This window comes from Rhipicephalus sanguineus, chromosome 10, assembly GCF_013339695.2.
Source record: "Rhipicephalus sanguineus isolate Rsan-2018 chromosome 10, BIME_Rsan_1.4, whole genome shotgun sequence".
Classification (NCBI taxonomy): domain Eukaryota; kingdom Metazoa; phylum Arthropoda; class Arachnida; order Ixodida; family Ixodidae; genus Rhipicephalus; species Rhipicephalus sanguineus.
The window spans coordinates 65,448,789-65,466,756 of NC_051185.1; the positions used below are offsets into that span (position 1 = coordinate 65,448,789).

Genomic DNA, 17,968 nt, shown 5'->3' on the forward strand with positions numbered 1-17,968 from the left:
AGCAACAAATCACATTGAGATGGTTCCATAGTCTGATGAAACATGTTCTACATTCATATAGCATTAGCGTGAACTGAAATGCGAGCAGGAAGTGGCTCGTCAGGAGGCCATTTTGTCCACTGTTGCATGCCAGCACTATGTGTAATCATTCTGCAGCTGTCTTCCAAGTGTGGAGTAGTCCCAATCATGCATCTCGGTGTTGAAATTACCGCATTTACATTATTATAAGTCTTGCCTAAATTTGGAATCCGATGTCGGGGGGTCGACTTGCGATGGAATCTGGTACTACCACCAGTAACGGAGGGACAAACAAGAAATCAGGGATGCTGTGGTGTGGCTGCAACATTACATTTGCTTTCCAGCTCCATTTATAGCACATAATCATTCCGCCCGACAGTTTAGAAAATAAGAAAAAGCTTTCTTTTCTTTTTTCAGCTTTTACCAAGCCACTGCTTGACGTTAGAAGTGCCGCTGCAGATTAGGAGAGCGGCTTTTCCCTCGATGATCGACACTCCCATAGCTCCTGCAAGAGTCCTGCATGACATTTTTGAAGTGTCGATCGTTGAAAGAAGAGCTGCTGCCCCAATCAGCAGTGGTACTCGTTATGGCAAACAGCAGCTCAGCGGCGATTTTTGTGGGGGATCGGTAGTTGACGGAAAAACTTCTTCTGGCTTTTAGACACTGTTTCTTTTCTGGTTCTTTCTTTTTTCTTTTTTTTTTTCTTTTTTTTTGAGAACCGCATTTGGCAAGTGGACGAGACTTAATATCTGCTCCCAGCCCTCTCTCCTCTCTTCTCAACGGCCTCCCCCAGACTGCCCGGCACCCGCATGCGCCGCGCACTTCTGGTAGCTTTGTGTACCAGAGCCTGCCGGAGTGGCTAGAGCCACCGGCCAAAGTTTTGTTATCTACCGTGAGGAAGAGAGCGTTGGCCAGGCAGCTATGCATATATTCACTGGCACTTGGTTCGGGCCACGTGCCGCTGTTGCACTGATCACAGTGTTTCGTTGTCACAAGTGCTCCAGGCCAAAAAAAATTGCACCGCTTGTTCACAGAAGCATTAAAGAGGACTGCCAATGCCATACTCCATGCAGAAAAAAACAAACAACTGCACAGTGGGACACAAGTTTGTAGTTCTGCAACAGATGGTGTGGTAGCGGCGACTGCAGTCACCGCTACCACACTACACCGCACGTGACGCCTAGCACTGGGTTTTCGCAGACAGAAGTCGGGACGCTTTTCGGTGCCTGTGGCACACGTGAACGAACTATGCAATGGTCATACAAGAAGTCAGTGTCTTTGCTTCGGAAACGGGAATGCCGCGTGGGCACTTCAAGGCAAGCATGGCCCGGGCATCGACGTTCTTGAAAGCAGCTGGATTGACAATGGTGATAGAGCACACATAGTCAGTCTAGTGACTATGTAAGTAAATGTTCATTATAAAGTGCACTTGTGCATTTTAATTATTCATTCATTGTTATTTTATTTTATTTTGACGCAAGATTTCGGGGATATGACCTACATTCGAGTCGGCTTACAATTGTGTAGATACGGTAGGCTACAGTTACAAGTGCAGGTGAGAGTGGAAACCAGAAAACGCATTGAAATAGTTTCGGGACCGTTTCACCAAGACTGGTAGAACAAGGTGTGCTTAGCAGAACACAGGTAACACCCCAAGTACAGAAGAACCCATTCACAATTACAAACGTGACAATGGGAAAAAAATAACACCAGTGACGTGCGACATAACAGAGGTGCCCGCACACGTGTATCGCGCACTGTGCATTCCAACCCACCTTGGTGCTAATGGTGGTGACCTGGCTCTGCAGATCGTTGATGAGCGTGCCGTCTTTCACCTGGCGTGTGCACATGCGTGCACATCAACACACCGCATGCACATCCATTTGCAGGAGGGACAGGGTTGTTCCAAACATAGGGAAGAAAAAAAAGAGGGAGAGAAAAAAAGAACAGAACAGGGGACGAGGAGGATGACAACTTAAAAACTACACTAACAATAAAATGCTGCACAGTACTGCTAACGAAATCATAACAAAATAACCAGGCAGCCTAGGGGATACTGCATCAGGCTCACAAAGAAGCAATTAAGATGTGTACACCCTTGCAATTGAAGAAAGGTTACAATGGGCTCTAGAAACACCACTCCTCCAGCTTTTGCTGTGACTGTGCTGCATGTTCCGCGCAGGCCTGGCATTTTTTTAATAATATTGTGCAAGCGTTGACCCCCCTGGACAAGTAAGGTCCTAATACAGGTGAGAAGTAACAAGATTTCCTACACGATGCACAAGAGCAGAGAGCACACTCGTGTGCGAGCGCCTTCCGCTATACTCTTTGCTTAGAGATACACACACAATATCAGTCTTATCTGTGCAATCATGTGTTCAAAAAGCCGATATGATGCTTATCATTGTAATGCTGATCTCACTGCTTCTTGCCGATACCAGAAACTACCGTATCCTAGGGTGAACGCTTGCGCGATATTATTAAAAAATTACAAGGGTGTACAACAATAACAATTACAAACACCACCCTGATGTCTGCCATGAAGGACTAACATCAGTGCGTCAATATATCTACAGATTTGATGAAGACAATGCAGTCAAATGTTTCTTCTGTGCCCAGTACATGCAGCTTATTTGATTAAACATATCTGAGATAGCTACTGTCAGTGTGTGACATCGCAGGATGTCATCAATGGCTTTCTTCAGCACATCAAACAAATGCCAGTGCAGCTGATGGCGTATTGCTAGTGATGGTGGATAGCTAATCTGGCATGTACAGAACTCAAAGATTGAAAAGCGAAAATTTAGGGCTAAGTAATGCACACACTTTCATTTCCAGCGTCTGCAGTTCGTGACACATCGGCATAATTTTGACTCGAACACTTACGTCAGAGTCATAATATCTGGGGTTTAACGTCCCAAAACCACGATATAATTATGAGAGACGCCGTAGCGGAGGGCTCCGGAAATTTTGACCACCTGGGGTTCTTTAACGTGCACCTAAATCTAAGTACACGGGCCTCAAACATTTTCGCCTCCATCGAAAATGCAGCCGCCGCGGCTGGGATTCAATCCCGCGACCTTCAGGTCAGCAGTCGAGCGCCATAACCACTAGACCACCGTGGCGGGGTACTTACGTCAGAGTCAACACTACCTTTAGCGGCCACATCTGCAGCAACATGAAGCGGTTATCACGAGCGAATGTTCATAGAAGTCGTTATACCAAAAAAATTTTGCGTTTCAATCCCTGGGTACTGTAACTATGCCAACATTTGCATGCCCTACCAGAGTTTGCATCTTCTTACTGACAAGTTTGTCACCCTGTTAACTACAGTAAAACCTCGGTAATTTGTACTCGGTTAATTGGGAATCCCGGATAATTTGTATTATTTGCGCGGTCCCAAATTTTTACGTGTAAATTTAACCGGATAATTGGTGCGGCCAGTCTGCGACTTCCCGGTTAATTGGCACACTTGGCCGCGACTTCCAAGATATGCAAAGGGTGTTGCGAATCTCGGAGGCTGTAACTAAAACATGCATTTTTTTTTTTGATGTACGGATCTCGAAGGCCATGTTTTTTTTTACCGGAAATACGTCGTAGACGCCATGTTTTAGCAATTGCCAGGCGGCGATGCGTGCGGTTGCGATCATGATCATCATCATCTCAACAGCGATGTTAGCCACTCTAGCGAAGTGAATGTTTTGTGGAGTCTTTGTGCCATTTGGATGTCGGCTGGCGAGCATTGTGCGATTCGGTGCGACTGCTCCATTTGTCTCCTGTCTCCGCTTGAGTGTCTTCCCTGTGAATTAGTTGATTGAGGTGTGCTTGGAAGGAAGATGCCGAAGTACAAGAGCTTGTCCCTGCACGAAAAGGTGTGCTTAATTGAAGAGGCCAGCAAGTCGACGGCGTCGAAAACGGCTCTCGCCGAAAAGCACCACGTGCCTCTGTCAACGCTGTGCAACATCATCAAGAATAAGGAGAAAATTCTCGATGCTTACAGCAAGACGCACTCGTCAAAGCGTACACGAGTACGCCCGCCTACGTACGCCGACGTTGAAGCAGCTCTGATCGACTGGCTGCAGAAAGCCAACGCAGCACACCTTCCTGTGAATGGGACCATATTGCGTGAGAAGGCCAACCAGCTGGCGCTGCAACTTGGACATTCTGAGTTTAAATGCAGCAATGGATGGTTTTGCCGATTTAAGGAGCGCAACAACCTGACATTCGTGACTGTTTGTGGCGAGAGTGGCAGCGCGGATCAGTCTGTTGTCGACGGCTGGAAGCAGCACACCTTGGCTCCACTACTCGCCAAGTACGAAGCAGCAGATGTTTACAACCTTGATGAAGCTGCTCTGTTCTACAAAATGTTGCCTACGAAGACGTTCGCTTTGAAGGAGGCAGACATTAAGGGGCGGAAACAGAACAAAGATAGAATCACTGTTTTGTTTGGTGCAAGCATGTGCGGTGAGCACAAGCTGCCACTGCTTGTTATTGGGAAGACAGAAAAGCCTCGTTGTTTCAAAAATGCACGACTGCCATCCAAGGATGACCTGATCTATAAAAACAACAAGAAAGCTTGGATGACGGCTGCACTCTTTGAAGAATACGTGCGGCACCTTGACCGCAAGTTTGCGGCCGCAGGGCGCAGCGTTTTGTTCGTCGTCGATAATTGCCCAGCTCACGGCGACATTCAGAACCTGCAGGCAATCAGGCTGGTCTTTCTACCCCCGAACACGACGTCGCTATCGCAGCCGATGGACCAGGGCGTCATACACCATATCAGGAAAATATATCGCTACAATCTGTTGAAGCGAATGCTCCTTTGCTATGACAACGGAAAGGAGTATAACATTGACCTCCTCGGTGGTATTTGCCTCATTGTTCACGCATGGAGGCAGGTGGAGGCCACCGTTATTCGACGGTGTTTTGAGCACGCCGGTTTTGTGAAAGAAGAGGCAACCTCCGCTGAGTTTGCTGTCACCGCTGTCACTTGCCCGTTTGATGAAGAAGGGGAGACTTTCTGCGCTCGATATGAGGCTTTGCACGCGGACGAGGAGTGCACTCCAATCGGATTCTCCGAGTACGCAAATGTCGAGTGCACAGTGCAGACGTGTTACGCCGACATTGACAGCGAGATAGCTGCGAGATCGACCGATTCGGCCTCTAATGTTGACAGCGATGACGAGCCCTCTCGAGCACCCCCTTTGGCGGATGTCATCGATGCCTTGAGTGTTGTGCGCAGCTTCGTCGAGTGCAACGGCGGCGAGGCTGAGATGCTGCGCCTCATTGACAGGCTGGAAAATATGACTTTCAGTGCTGGGAACTACCGAACGCGTCAGTCACGCATGGAGGAATTTTTCTCCAAGTAGGCTGACTTGCCACAATAAAGGTGTGACTTCCGTACATCACGTTTTCTGGCTGATTTCTTTGATTTCGCGTTGTTTCGGATAATTGGGAATCCCGCTTAAGGGGGGATGCGGCTTTCGTATCGCGAAAAATGGCAAAAAAATCGATTTTTTGAAAATCACATTTTCAGTTTCTGTAGCCCTTTTTATATCCGATTCCAAAATATCTTCACCGAAAACCGCGTAGAAGTGCTATAAAAAAATTGTTGCGCCTGCCGAGGAGGTGAAAATTATTGGGGAAATCGCAAAAAAACACTGATTTTCAAAAAATCATAGCTCCGCAACGACGCCACCGGGCGCCGATATCTTGGGCTCATCGGAAAGCGCATTTCTCCGTCTTCAAATTCCCCGCCGCAGCTGGCTCCTCCCTTCGAAAACAAGCGCACAAAAAGCAAATGTTCGAAGGTCGTTTCGAGCCCTCCGATTGGCCGCGTCCGCCATGTTGCCCCAGCGCGCCTCGCCATTGGTCCGATGCTCGCTCCGGGAGATCGTCGTCTGCAGCTCGTGCGTCTCCGAGCCCACGGCTGTCGAAAGTCGCGCTACTTCGTTGCGTGTTCGCAATCGCTCTGTGTTCACCGCTCGACGATAACATTGAACAAGAACTACGTTTTAGTTTGGAGCTACTAGCGGAAGCTCGGTGGGATTACGATGGCGCGCCGCACTCGTAACGAACATCGCAAACGCGCGTCTCGGACCGACTTTCTAGCGTTGACTCGGTTGGAGGTTCTGCTTATGCGCACTTCGGACGTCGTGACGAAGATGATCGCAGGACGACTCTTTGTACTCGCGACCACGCATTACGTGCTTTGAAACATCGGGCACCGCGGCCGGCGCGTCTACTGCTCGGAGTCGTCACTAGGCCTAACTCCGCTCACGGCGTCGGCACGCGAGACGAACCTCGAACTTTGCGGGCAAGAGCAACGCGTTAGCGGATTCGCGGCAGTGTGCTTCTTCGCAAGGAACGAAGCGCTTCCCCCGCCGGCTTCTCGGTACAGCGGATGGTCATTTTACGCATCGGCAGCGGACCCCACGGCCAAGCTCGTCGCGCAGCGGGCGCGCCTCGGCGTCCCGCAAGGCGAGGCCAAACACGTTGCGCGCCTATTTTTCGTCGCTGCACCTAGGCATATTGCGCATCGTCACCGAATGCCGCCACCCAGCACATCGCGTGCCGACTTCCCGGACTATGCGGCCGAGCACTTAGAGGTGAAATAAAGCACTGTTGATGCAATTTAGGCGCGCTTGGAGCCGTGCGTGGTATCGCCGTAAGCGCTCATGAATCATCTGAAAAAATAAAAGCCTCGCAGAAACCGTGTCCCGCGACCGGGTGAATGATGAAGCGCATTGCAGGCGAGGTTTACAAATTAGCTTGACGAGTGAAACAGGGAGATGAATTCATATCTGCCCAGTTCGCGTCTTGAATAAACTGCTAAGGAATTCCTATTCCACCAATGTCTTGGCCATAACTGCCTGTTATTTAGGAGGAAGGGATAGGTTGTCATGATGAGAGCCGCTCTTAGTATCCTATAAAAATGATTCAATGATCAATTGCAATCAAGACTGTTAATTATGTTAATGAGAGCATGAATAAAAGAAAGCTGGCAAATCATCATAGTACATGACCTACTTGCATTACAATATCTTGTTTTTGTCATGTCTATTACACCATTTCATAACTTCGTTTAAAAGTCATGCTACATGTTCTTTGCATATCAGAAAAGGATTTTAAGAAAAAAGAAAGAAAACAAAGGCACAACAGATGAAAGGCCACATGTGCAGGAGGTCCAACCTTATAAAACACCTTAAAGATCACAATCTTCTTGTGTTTTAGAGAAGCAAGGCACCTCAAACTAAAGACAGGGCACTCAAGAAAGTGCACATTACGAAGGACTCAAAAGATTACGACCCCAGTGCCTTTTGATGAAGTAATATCGTTGGTACAACTTTAAAAGCCGTTTTCTCAAAACGACTTTTCTTGCTTCCTGCTTCTCTTGTTCCGCTGATTTCTCACTGACCGCTGGGTCTATTTCAGTTCCGTTTTTTGTTCTATATTCCTTGAAGCACAGTTCAGGGCGTGACATTCTTGCTTTTTCAGTATGGCGTTTTGATAATTAGCTATTTGACGAGTTGCACAAAGTCTCGATGCCTGTTGCGCAGTCACCTCATGAAAAATGAAAACTAAAAAAAATTTTGTTGCATATAAAAAAATCTAAGAATGTCACGCCCGCAATCAGACATCTTAGAATGCATAGCACTTTGAACGAGTTTCCTATCGCATTTTTTAAGCGAGTCAGACTCGGAACAAGAGCAGAAGGTGAAATATATTGTAAATCAAAAAGTTGTAAAGATATATTCATGAAATTTCTACAGTAGCATTAAAACAACATTTCAAATAAGTGTACCAATTTTCATCAAAATCCATGAAGAAATAAGAAAGTTGGTACCGAAAGCCACGTCCCCCCTTAATTGGGATATTTTTCTCGGTCCCGAGGCCTTCGAATTAACGAGGTTTTACTGTATTTGAAATCTTGCACAAACAAAAGCACCAGTCAGGCACACATGGCTCTACCGGTCAAACTTCTGAATTGCCTGGCAAATTCTTGCTCAATTTCCTCACAGAAGTGCATGCCTTGTCTGTTTCATCTATCATGGTAAAGTAGGCATCACACTGCAGCGATACGAAACAAAAAGCGTGAAATTTGCAGTAAGAAAATGGCACCGTCTGGCACCATTAGGGCTGATCCAGCGGCTATAGGCAAAAACACTGCGAGTGCAATTTTTTTGCCGCTACAGCGACAGACAGCTGTGTATTTGTTTCTCCAGATTCCACGTTCTATTTTTATGGAATTGTCAGCAGCAATGCATACTTCCGATGCAGCACCGCATCATGCAGCATGCTGACAACTGAGATACAAAAAAGACAATGTGCAATGCATCTGCAATGCACCCAGAAGCGAACTTTCCTGCATTGCTAGCATCAAACCTTACCACGAAAACTGGCACTCTTGCAAGTTCTACTCCAGATAATTAACCTTCACCAAACACAGCAGAAAGCCATGCCAGCAAAATACCTTTTTTGCCTAATTTGAACGAAAACAACTAACAATAACTAAAATACTAGACAACAATTAGCAAGGCAATAGGTAAAATTTTGTAATGCATACACACACATCAGTGTTCACAAACAAGAAGCATGGTGCCATATATCCTAAATTCAGCTTACTTTACAGCTTTGTGGAACACAGTTTACTCCTAATACATCGCCATAAGCCCCCCATGCACAGATCCCACATAGATATAACCGCACAAATGATCATGTGGGCAACCTGCAATGCACTGGCCCATCATGCAAAAAAAAAATGCTTCCAGGCAATATTTCAAAACAGGAAAGCAGATGTGCGGCACAGATGGCCGAAGCAGGGATCAAAAAGAGGCAAGCAAGAGAGGGCAACGACCCCGCGGCTAGGCCGTGACCCCTCTTTAATCACTGACCTTTTCACTGACGGCCCCAGAGAGCTCGGCCGCCTTCTGAGCTGCTATGCTGCCGATCTTGACGGCCTGCGTTTTTAGAGAAGGGCGTGCACAATGAGATTTTGATGTAGAGTGGTGGCACCGTGCTATTGACAGCGTATCAAATCAAATTAAAATGGGTTTTATTCATATAAGTAAAGAAATTGTGTAGAAAACATTTGGACCAATCACCTACGTGGCTAGTGGCTGGTTCAACATAGAAAAGTTAGCAACACACATAGATAATCATGGAACAAGGTTTTTGTACATGAACATGAGCAAGTTTCATGCTATCGACGTTTTCATCCACGAAGGAAGAGATATTACCTTTCACTTGACAGGAACAAGCGTTTACATCCAAGATAAAAAATTACGTGTTACTTCTATTTCCACGGGCACAGTGTTTGATGTTACAGCACAAAAAAAACTAACAATCATTCGTCATAGACATTGTTACAAGACATTGCCCCTGTGCGTGGGAAAGACTGCAACGATTGGAGAGAAAAAAAAGATACATAAAGAGAGGGTGAACTCCGCGAAAAACGCTTTCAAAAGCACCCAGATAATGGTCTAAACAGCAACTTTACAACAGTCGTACACTGGAAGCAATGAAGAAGACTAAGGGAGCGTAGGCGCAAAAGGTATTGCGAATGACGGACACAGATAGACGCCCAATCTAAAATAGCGTCTCGCCGTGGACATTCCAGAGCCGCAACCCTTTTTTTAATAGGCAACTGTGTCGTGTATGCCGATGCCTCGGAACTCGGAACACATGTTACTGCACATGCTACTAGCGAACATGAAACTTGAGCAGATGCCAAAGTGCGTGCAAAGAAAGAACGCAGTAAAATAAGAGTTACAGAGAGACCTGTCCTAAATTATAGTGCTTGTAAAACTTAACAATGCGGCCAATATCAGTTATCGTAATTAATTCGACATCAACAGACAGCTCTCTGAAGTTCCTAAAGCTCTCTTAAAGAAAAATTATGCTTCTAATTAAACAATGCAAGTGAACTCATTTGAACGGAACCCAAATAACAACAAGACAACAACAGCGTGCTGCAGCCCAAAGAGTACACTTACATTTTCCGATGCCTTTGATGCCACCTTTGTGGCCCCAGCTGCAAACGTGGCAAACCCCTGCATGAAAAATTGTTTTTTTAGAAATTGCACCGTGGGCTGCACAAATTTCATTTCCAGGTATCTAAAGCTTGTGTTCAGAGTTTTGTTTGATTCCTTTCTTCAACGAGCAGCTCTTGGAACAGTCGTCCTTCAAGATACGCAAGATGTAATTACACACCACATCAGATGTTAAATCAGGCTCCTAAGTACTGTTAGCCATTTACATAACCTTCCAACCTCAATGACCACTTGTGTTTTCGCTGTCATTACCATCACTGAATAAACATACGTACAGAAAAAAAATCACAGGCCGACTCACACAAGCCGCACAGAAGGTTGACAGTAGAGGAAAAACTTTAGGCGACCTTAATCTTCCGCTTAGGTGTGTTTAATGGCGCTAGCCCCTGGCGTTTGGTGAACTTTTGGTTCAAGTGGGTAGACTTTAGTTCAACTTTTGGTCGTCAACCTGCATAACTTCCTTGTACGCACACACAGTCCACTAGGACCGGCTTGTTCGCTGTCATCCACTTTAATGAGTGCACTGATGAGTGAAAAACGACAGTTCTGTAGTGGGCATGTGCCATCGTGATGGCACATACAGGAAAAAAACTGTCTGCTCTTTCAGTGAACTCACTCAATTAATTTTGTATACTTTTCCCGACAGTTAATTGGCCCTTATCTTTACTAAACTTATGTTCTGATATACACTCAAACCTCGTTATAACGAACACGAATATAACGAATTACCGGTTATAACGAAGTAAATGAAGAATAGTCTTGTCATAGATACAGTGTTACAAATACACATTTATAACGAATTTTCGGATATAACGAAGTTATTTTCGTGGCAGATGCGACTTTGTTATAATGAGGTTTGAGTGTAATATGTATCCTATACAACTCTTAACTTGAACCGTTACCTCCTTTTCATACAAGCTTTTACTTTTTATTGAGGTTATGTAACGCTTGAGCTAACGCTCAACTTCCGGTTGGCTGGGGGCGGATTCTGGTGTGTTCCTTGAGAAACATAATGTCGCTACGAGCTAGGGCCATAAAGAGCGAGTGAATGAGTGAGTCAGCACTGCTTACACAGCAAGGTAGTCTATTGAGCTAGAGAGCAAAAGCATGGACACCACTTTCTACGAGAATTTCCTGCCAACCAGCTCAACTTCCTGCTGTTCCAAGTACTACGAAGTTTCAATATACAGTTAAAGCTCGATCTAACAAAACTCGATTTTATGAATTTCCCAATGTAATGAAAAAATTTTCATACCCCAGCAGGTACCCATAGGGTACAATGTTGTCATCAACCCAAATTAACAAATTAACTTGGCCACCAAATCCAAATTAACAAAGCTTTTCCTGAAGTAACTGGGTGAAAAAGCGGTGACCTCCTCATAATTTTCACACACAGTTTTTCTTTGAGCACGTGCTCCAAACGCTATCGCGTTAAAACATCTAACCCCCCTAGTCACAGCCCTAGCTTTATTTTGACGAGGCTGCGCACCGCACCCCATGCACCAAACAGACTCTGCAATCGGTAGTTCCTTTATGTACCAAATGGGGCTAGGGGCAGCGGCAGTTTCTTTCGCTATTTTATGGTTTATGCAACAGATAGCACCGATCATCTCTGTCTTGCCCGGATATGGGAGTCTTCATGTCTGGGCTGCCATCATGGGTTTTTCACATGCACTGGTAGCTTTTTCGTGTCGCTACATTACCATTTCAGATATAGAAGGATCGTAAAATCTCTTTCTTGATTCTACGAAGTTCCCGTTTGACAAAATAAGTTAGGCTTGGTCATCACTCCATTAAATAGAGTTTAAACTGTACCCAGGATCGAGTGTCCCCCAACTTGACCTGCACACCACCAAGTTGAGCGACAAGCTCACCGTGCTGAAGGAAGACCAGGCACCGTCGAAGAACTCCTGCGACTGGCTGCGTGGTGGCGCCGAGACCGTGTTGCCAAACCCACTGTAGCGCCCACCTTGGCTAGGTGGCAAGTCCCTGCACGGTCACACAGGTGGCAGTGTCAAAAATTCAAGCCAAGGAAGAACTAGCCCCCCCACATCAATGCTGCAATTTCATGGCCGAGATCATGCAAACATCTCACATTTCAAACATTCACTTACTGTATTGTTATTCGCAGAACAACAAGCCTCGCCCTGCTGCGTCACTGTTTGCTGACAAAAAAATTGGTGCTTGGTGAACCACAAGAGCGCAAGTGAATGTTCGAAAAGCGAGATGTTTGCACAATTTCACCCCAGAATGCCTTAGGGAACGTCACTTTTAGTCTTAGCATGAGATAACTGAGCCAAATCTACGTTAAAACTCATGGTATACTCCGGTGGTTGAGCGAGAGCCCTCTAAATGTTCGCGCAGAGGTACAACTAAGCGCTATACTTAGCATGCGCAAGATCCAGCAGTATTATGAAATCAAAACAGGATACTAATCACCTCCACGCCTGGCTTTCTTGTAACACAGCTTTAAAGATGTTTTTCACCACCTTTACAACACGACCAAAGCGCTCTCAAACGATCATCCAAATATACAACAAAGGATTGTTGCAAATGATTGTTACAACAAAAGATGGTGCAAATGAGAAAGTTGGCCACTCACTCAGGCCGTGTGGCATTCTGTGCTTGGACCCGGGAGAAGAAATCGTCCCGGTGCGACGCTATCTGCTCCGAGTTGAAGTTGTAACTGTGCGGAAAGAACACAAAGGAAGGAGAGTACATCAGCTTAGACAGTTTTGAAACATCTTACGAAAGTTACGCAAAGGCACACTATACGATTGTCCAGTGCGCCTGTTTCAAGATTTTACAAGGCAAGGCACTGCCTGGTGCTTTGTCTCAAACCTGTACCAAGAACACCTCTCACTAGTGTTGCTGCTTCCTGAATTTTGTGTACTCACCTTTGATCAAGTCTACAAATTCCATAATTTCCCAACAACTTCAGAAAACCAGGTGCGCTAGTAGCATTATTCAGGCAAGCTGGAAAAGTGAAAGCTTAGTTCACCAATAACTGTTTTTCGATGGGGCCAATCATTCAGACAATTCACACTGAAGCATGAGCCAATGCTGCCACATTTGACAATGCTCATTCTGAAGGCCGAACCACACACCTCTTTGCCTGTATGCGAAAACATTGCAACTACATGAAAACTTGTGTAGTTAAAAGTTTGCATGTACAAGCAAGTTTGAGCAAGTTTGCGCGAGCCTACTGATGCACCTCAAACTGCAATGCGAGTGTAGTAATCTGTTCAAGACAGATACTCGTATACCGTATTTACTCGATTCTACCGCGCCCTCGATTGTAACGCACACCCGTTTTCCGCGACCAAAAAAAAAAAAAAAGTACAACATCGATTCTAACGCGCACCCATTTTTCATGAGAGAAATGAACAAAAGAAGTCCGTAGGAGTCCACCTTCGCACATTCAGAAGAACAAGTATTTGGCTTTTAAAGAACTAAAGTTTCAAAAAAAGAAAACACAAAGTCAAACGGCGGGCCTTGCCGCTGAAACTGTCACCACTACGGTGGCGATACGAGTCGCATAATGGATCAGTCTTCGTCGCTGTCGGACAACTCCTTGTCGCTGTCAACGCTCTTCGATTTCGGCAAACCGGCCCTGCTTTTGTACACAGAAACTTTTTCGTGAAGCTTTGCTGTAAAACAATCTTCTGCTTCTGTTTGCGCCAGTCTCGCACGCACGTTTCGGCAACTTCGAACGACCGCGATGCGGCCCAATTTCCGTCCGTCTCTGCACATGTAATAACTTTTCTTTGAAATGCGACATCGTGGTGCATTCATCGAGTATTTGGAGTGGGCACTTCCATGCCACCGATGCGAATGTAGAACGGGATGACAAACTCCTCAGCACACGTACGAACTGAAACAATGACAGAAATGGCCGAGGCGCGTAGGAGGCGGCCATTTTGAAATGCCGATGGCAATACGATAACCGAGTTTTTTTTTTTTCGGTACTCGATTCTAACGCGCATGCGATTTTTCGACTCGTTTTGCCGAAAAAAAGGTGCGCGTTAGATTCGAGTAAATACGGTAAGTGCTCAAGCAGGGCCACATCACCATGCGCCTGCAGCCACTTCGCATGTACATCGTTTCCTATGCACACGACCATGCTAATACAGTAGAACCTCGTTGATATGTTTTCGAAAAAAACGCGGAAGATAAATGCACGATCCGGGAAAACGTGCGATCCGAATCCAGCAAAAATTGAGGCTGACAAGTCCATATAGAAGTGTAAGGGCAAAAAACATTTATTTCTCAAAAAACATTGTAATTTTCTGCTGCTGCCTCTCACCCTTGGACAAGAAAAGCTCCTTCTGCACACACTGTAGAGCCTTGTCCACATTTTCGTTGTTTTTCGTGCAAAAGAAGCTTTGTAAAGCTTCTAGTCCAGCAAGGGCTTCGGCGAAGTTAGCCGGTCGGCTAACTTTGCCGTCTTCCAGTGCCTCGTCCCCCACCTCCTTCGCTGCGTCGCCCCCCACCACCTTCGCGACAATCTCGGTGACACTTTGCGGCTCGCAAGTTGGGACATTGTCGTCTATCGAGACGAACTCGGCGAAGGGTGCATCGGCGCCGGTGGAGAGAATTCCTCATCGATGCCGTCGTCGATGTCAGACACGCACGCCACAGGGTCGTCTTTGCTGCACTCTGTATCCTCCGATGCAAGCTGCCGCCGAAAACCGCACTTCCTGAAACAGTTGCTAACCGTTTCACTCGTCACACTGTCCCAAGAAGTGCTCAAGTAGTGCATCGCGTCGAGAAGCGATAACTTCCCGGGGTCATCACCACGTGACACGCGAGCAAGGAAGCGTCGCACAATACGTTTCCGATAAAAATGTTTCACATTCTTGATGATTCCAGCGTCGAGGGATTGCAAGTGGCTAGTCGTGTTGGCAGGTAGAAACACAACACGAAGGTTGCAAAGGAATGACGTGTCCTTCGGATGGGCAGCGCAGTTGTCCAAAAACAGCACGCCACTGCGCCCCTTGCATCCCAGGCGTCCGTCGAGGTAACGCAGGAAGTATTAAAAAATCTCGCAGGTCATCCACGCCTTCGTGTTATTCTTGTAGATACAAGGTAGACGAGGGATGTTCCGCAGGCACGTCGGGTTTTTGGATTTTCCAATCATCCACGGCTTCATCATGTCACTGCCGTCTTCACTGCAACAAAGCAACACAGTTACTCGGTCTTTACTGACCTTTCCATCGTGGCAGGACTCGCCCTTCATGCTCAACGATTTGCTAGGTTGAACACGAAAAAAAAAGGCCTAGTTCATCCGCGTTGTAAACGTCGCGTGGATGATAGAAATTAATTATGGTAGGGAGCAATGATAACCGGTTATCGACGTCGGCTGGATTCACACTTGCTGCCTCCCCATTCACCTGTCGGTAGGCGATGCCATGCCTCGCTCAAAAGCGACTTATCCAGCCGCTGGAGGCGGTGAAGTCATTGATGCCAAGAACATCAGCAATATCGAGTGCTTTCTCCTTAAGCACGCTGCCATCAAAGTTAACTCCCGAGGCCCGTGCTTGCTTAAACCACTTCAATAGCGCCTCCTCCAGCTCGCCATGGCGCGCTCCACGGGCTTGCTTTGTTGCACCGCCGAATACCAAAGCGTTCGTCTCGATCTCTTTCCGCTTCGACACCACGGTATTCACAGTAGACGCTGGCAGTCCAAGTTCGTTCGCTATGTCGACTCGCTTCCTCTTCGGGTTCCCGTCGACAACCGCTAAGATATTCAGCTTCTCCTTAATCGACAAGGGCTTGCGCTTCCTCGACGCCATGCTAGACGCAACTGCAAGCTGTCTCGAATCGCGAACTACTGGGCAACGTGCAGCCTCGCACAGGGCCCGGCCTGCCTAATACGTATATCCCTAAATTTTTTTTCTCCTTGAAGTAGCGACAATCACCGAGGCCCCGACGACAACTCTCATTGGGCGACGCTTCACCGAGAGGTGCAGTAGGCGCAAGGCGTGTAAACGCAAGCTTGTGCGTTTGGCAAGCATACACGAGGCATGAGCTTTAGCTATAAGTTCACCAAATAATGCACGTAAATGTAAAAAACTTGACACAGTTTGGAGCATCAGCAAGGACAATGGTATTTCATTATGTAGCTTATTTGTGGGCATTCATCTAAACGTCTCTAATGTCTGTTCATGGTCCTCCACGAAGCAAGGGCAGTAAATAGGACCACTGAACTTCTGACGGGCATTTCAGCACCTTCACAACATCTGTAAGAGAGAGAACTGAACTGTGGCAAAAAAGGCGGCCATAGCCTCGACCCACCTCTGGTAGCCCCCGCTCCAGTCCTCGGGCCGGCTGCCCGAGTCGTCGAAGCGTGACGAGCCCGTGCCGAAGCTCTGCTTGAGTTCGGGACCCGAGCTGCTCTTGGGGAAGGTGCGAGTCACGTGGTGTCGGCCGGATGACGTCTCGGCCGACCACGTCTTGCCCTGGGCCTCTGTAGCAATCTGCACGCAGACCGGGCATGGTCACAAAGCACTTCCACGCAGAGCAAAGGCGGTATAATCCTTGAACCATCAGTTTGCAAGATACGGCCCCTCTCGTAAGATTCCGCGTGACTTGGTGCCACAGTGATGAAAAATTCGCGAACACGGGATGTCGTTGAAGCCCACGTTTCGACAAGTCGTCCTGTCTGCAAGGCAGCAACTGCAGTTGCAGCCTTGAAGAAGACAAGTCCGCTCCTCGAAACATTAGCTCCAGGGACACCCTGTGTTCACAAATTTTTCTTCAGTTCAAGCTTTCATGTTCCCCGGCACGTTTGCCTTTTTTCGGTGGCACAGGTGTTGCGGCCCAATAAGGAAGCAGGAGAACCAGAAGGTTAGATCATTATGTTTGTTTACGGAATACAGCAGGTCAACAAGTTTGCGCAGGCACAAGTTAAATACAAATGTCTAGAGTGAGTAAGAGCGCAAAAATAATTGACATTTGCAACACAAGAAAGCTAAAGATGTGACAAAGCCACAGGAGGCATTATGCACAAGATTAAAGGGATACTGAACAAGCTTTTGCTGCTGAGGTTTTCAGCATATTTGAACGCTTGGGCGCTGAAATGGGCTGACACAATCTTGTTTTCAGGCAGAAACCAGCAGAAAATAATGAGTTCAATGCGTTTTTCGCAAATTGCAGTGGCCGCACTGCGACTTAGAAGATGCAATGCTTAACCCATCGGAAACCAGCGCGCCAACCATGCCAGCAACAGCCTGCGTCTTTCAAACCGCTCCGCTCTCACTACGGTCCCTAGAACGAGTACGAACGGCACCGGCAGCGAACAATGCTCCCGGGTGGGGCACGTCTCAGTGCCTTTGTGGAAGGGGGAAAGTGGGATGTCAAGGAGAGGTGGAGAAAGGGAAGTACAGTCAAACCTGCACATATCGAAGCAGAGGGCATCAACCATCCCAGCTGTTATATCCACAGAGGGAGGATTCCAAGAAATGTTTTATCAACAGTGCTGCATACTGGCAGAGTGAAGCAAACATTGACGACAGTACAGGACATGAGCAAGAATATATACACACACCAAGAACACACACGTGCAACAACGTGGTGACGTCACTATCACTTCGTCATTCAACAGCTATTCATTCTGTGTGCGACATTCCAGATATAGCACCCCACATACCACCCAACGAGCCGTACCTTGTCCCTGTAGAGAGCAGCCGCCTTGGAGTCGTAGCGCTGGGCCAGGGGTGCGGTGGGGTCCCAGTCCAGCTGGGCCTCGAGAAAGCGACGCGCCTTGTCGTTGCCACCGACACGCATCTTCTCCAGCTCCAGGTCTTTCCACTTGTCCATCGTGATGGACCGCACGAAACTGCACACCACAGAAAGAAGTGAGGGCTCCTTTCGAGAACTGAAGTACAGAACAAGAA

The 17,968-nt window shown here is 47.0% G+C and overlaps 1 protein-coding gene across 4 annotated transcripts in view; it reads right to left on the reverse strand.

Annotated features, from left to right (window-relative positions):
• The window catches only part of LOC119372019 (ADP-ribosylation factor GTPase-activating protein 1), a 61,453-nt gene that overhangs the window by 37,146 nt on the left and 6,339 nt on the right, over positions 1 to 17,968 (reverse strand). For 2 of the 4 annotated variants that reach the window (XM_037642460.2, XM_037642457.2), the window contains exons 4-10: positions 17,739 to 17,910; positions 16,368 to 16,549; positions 12,673 to 12,756; positions 11,945 to 12,059; positions 10,014 to 10,070; positions 8,913 to 8,978; positions 1,794 to 1,853 (exon numbers count right to left, since the gene is read on the reverse strand). In XM_037642460.2, the coding sequence (XP_037498388.1) occupies positions 1,794 to 1,853; positions 8,913 to 8,978; positions 10,014 to 10,070; positions 11,945 to 12,059; positions 12,673 to 12,756; positions 16,368 to 16,549; positions 17,739 to 17,910 (736 nt within the window). The remainder of the gene's footprint in view (positions 1 to 1,793; positions 1,854 to 8,912; positions 8,979 to 10,013; positions 10,071 to 11,944; positions 12,060 to 12,672; positions 12,757 to 16,367; positions 16,550 to 17,738; positions 17,911 to 17,968) is intronic. The other 2 variants (XM_049419929.1, XM_037642459.2) reach the window with 1 other exon arrangement.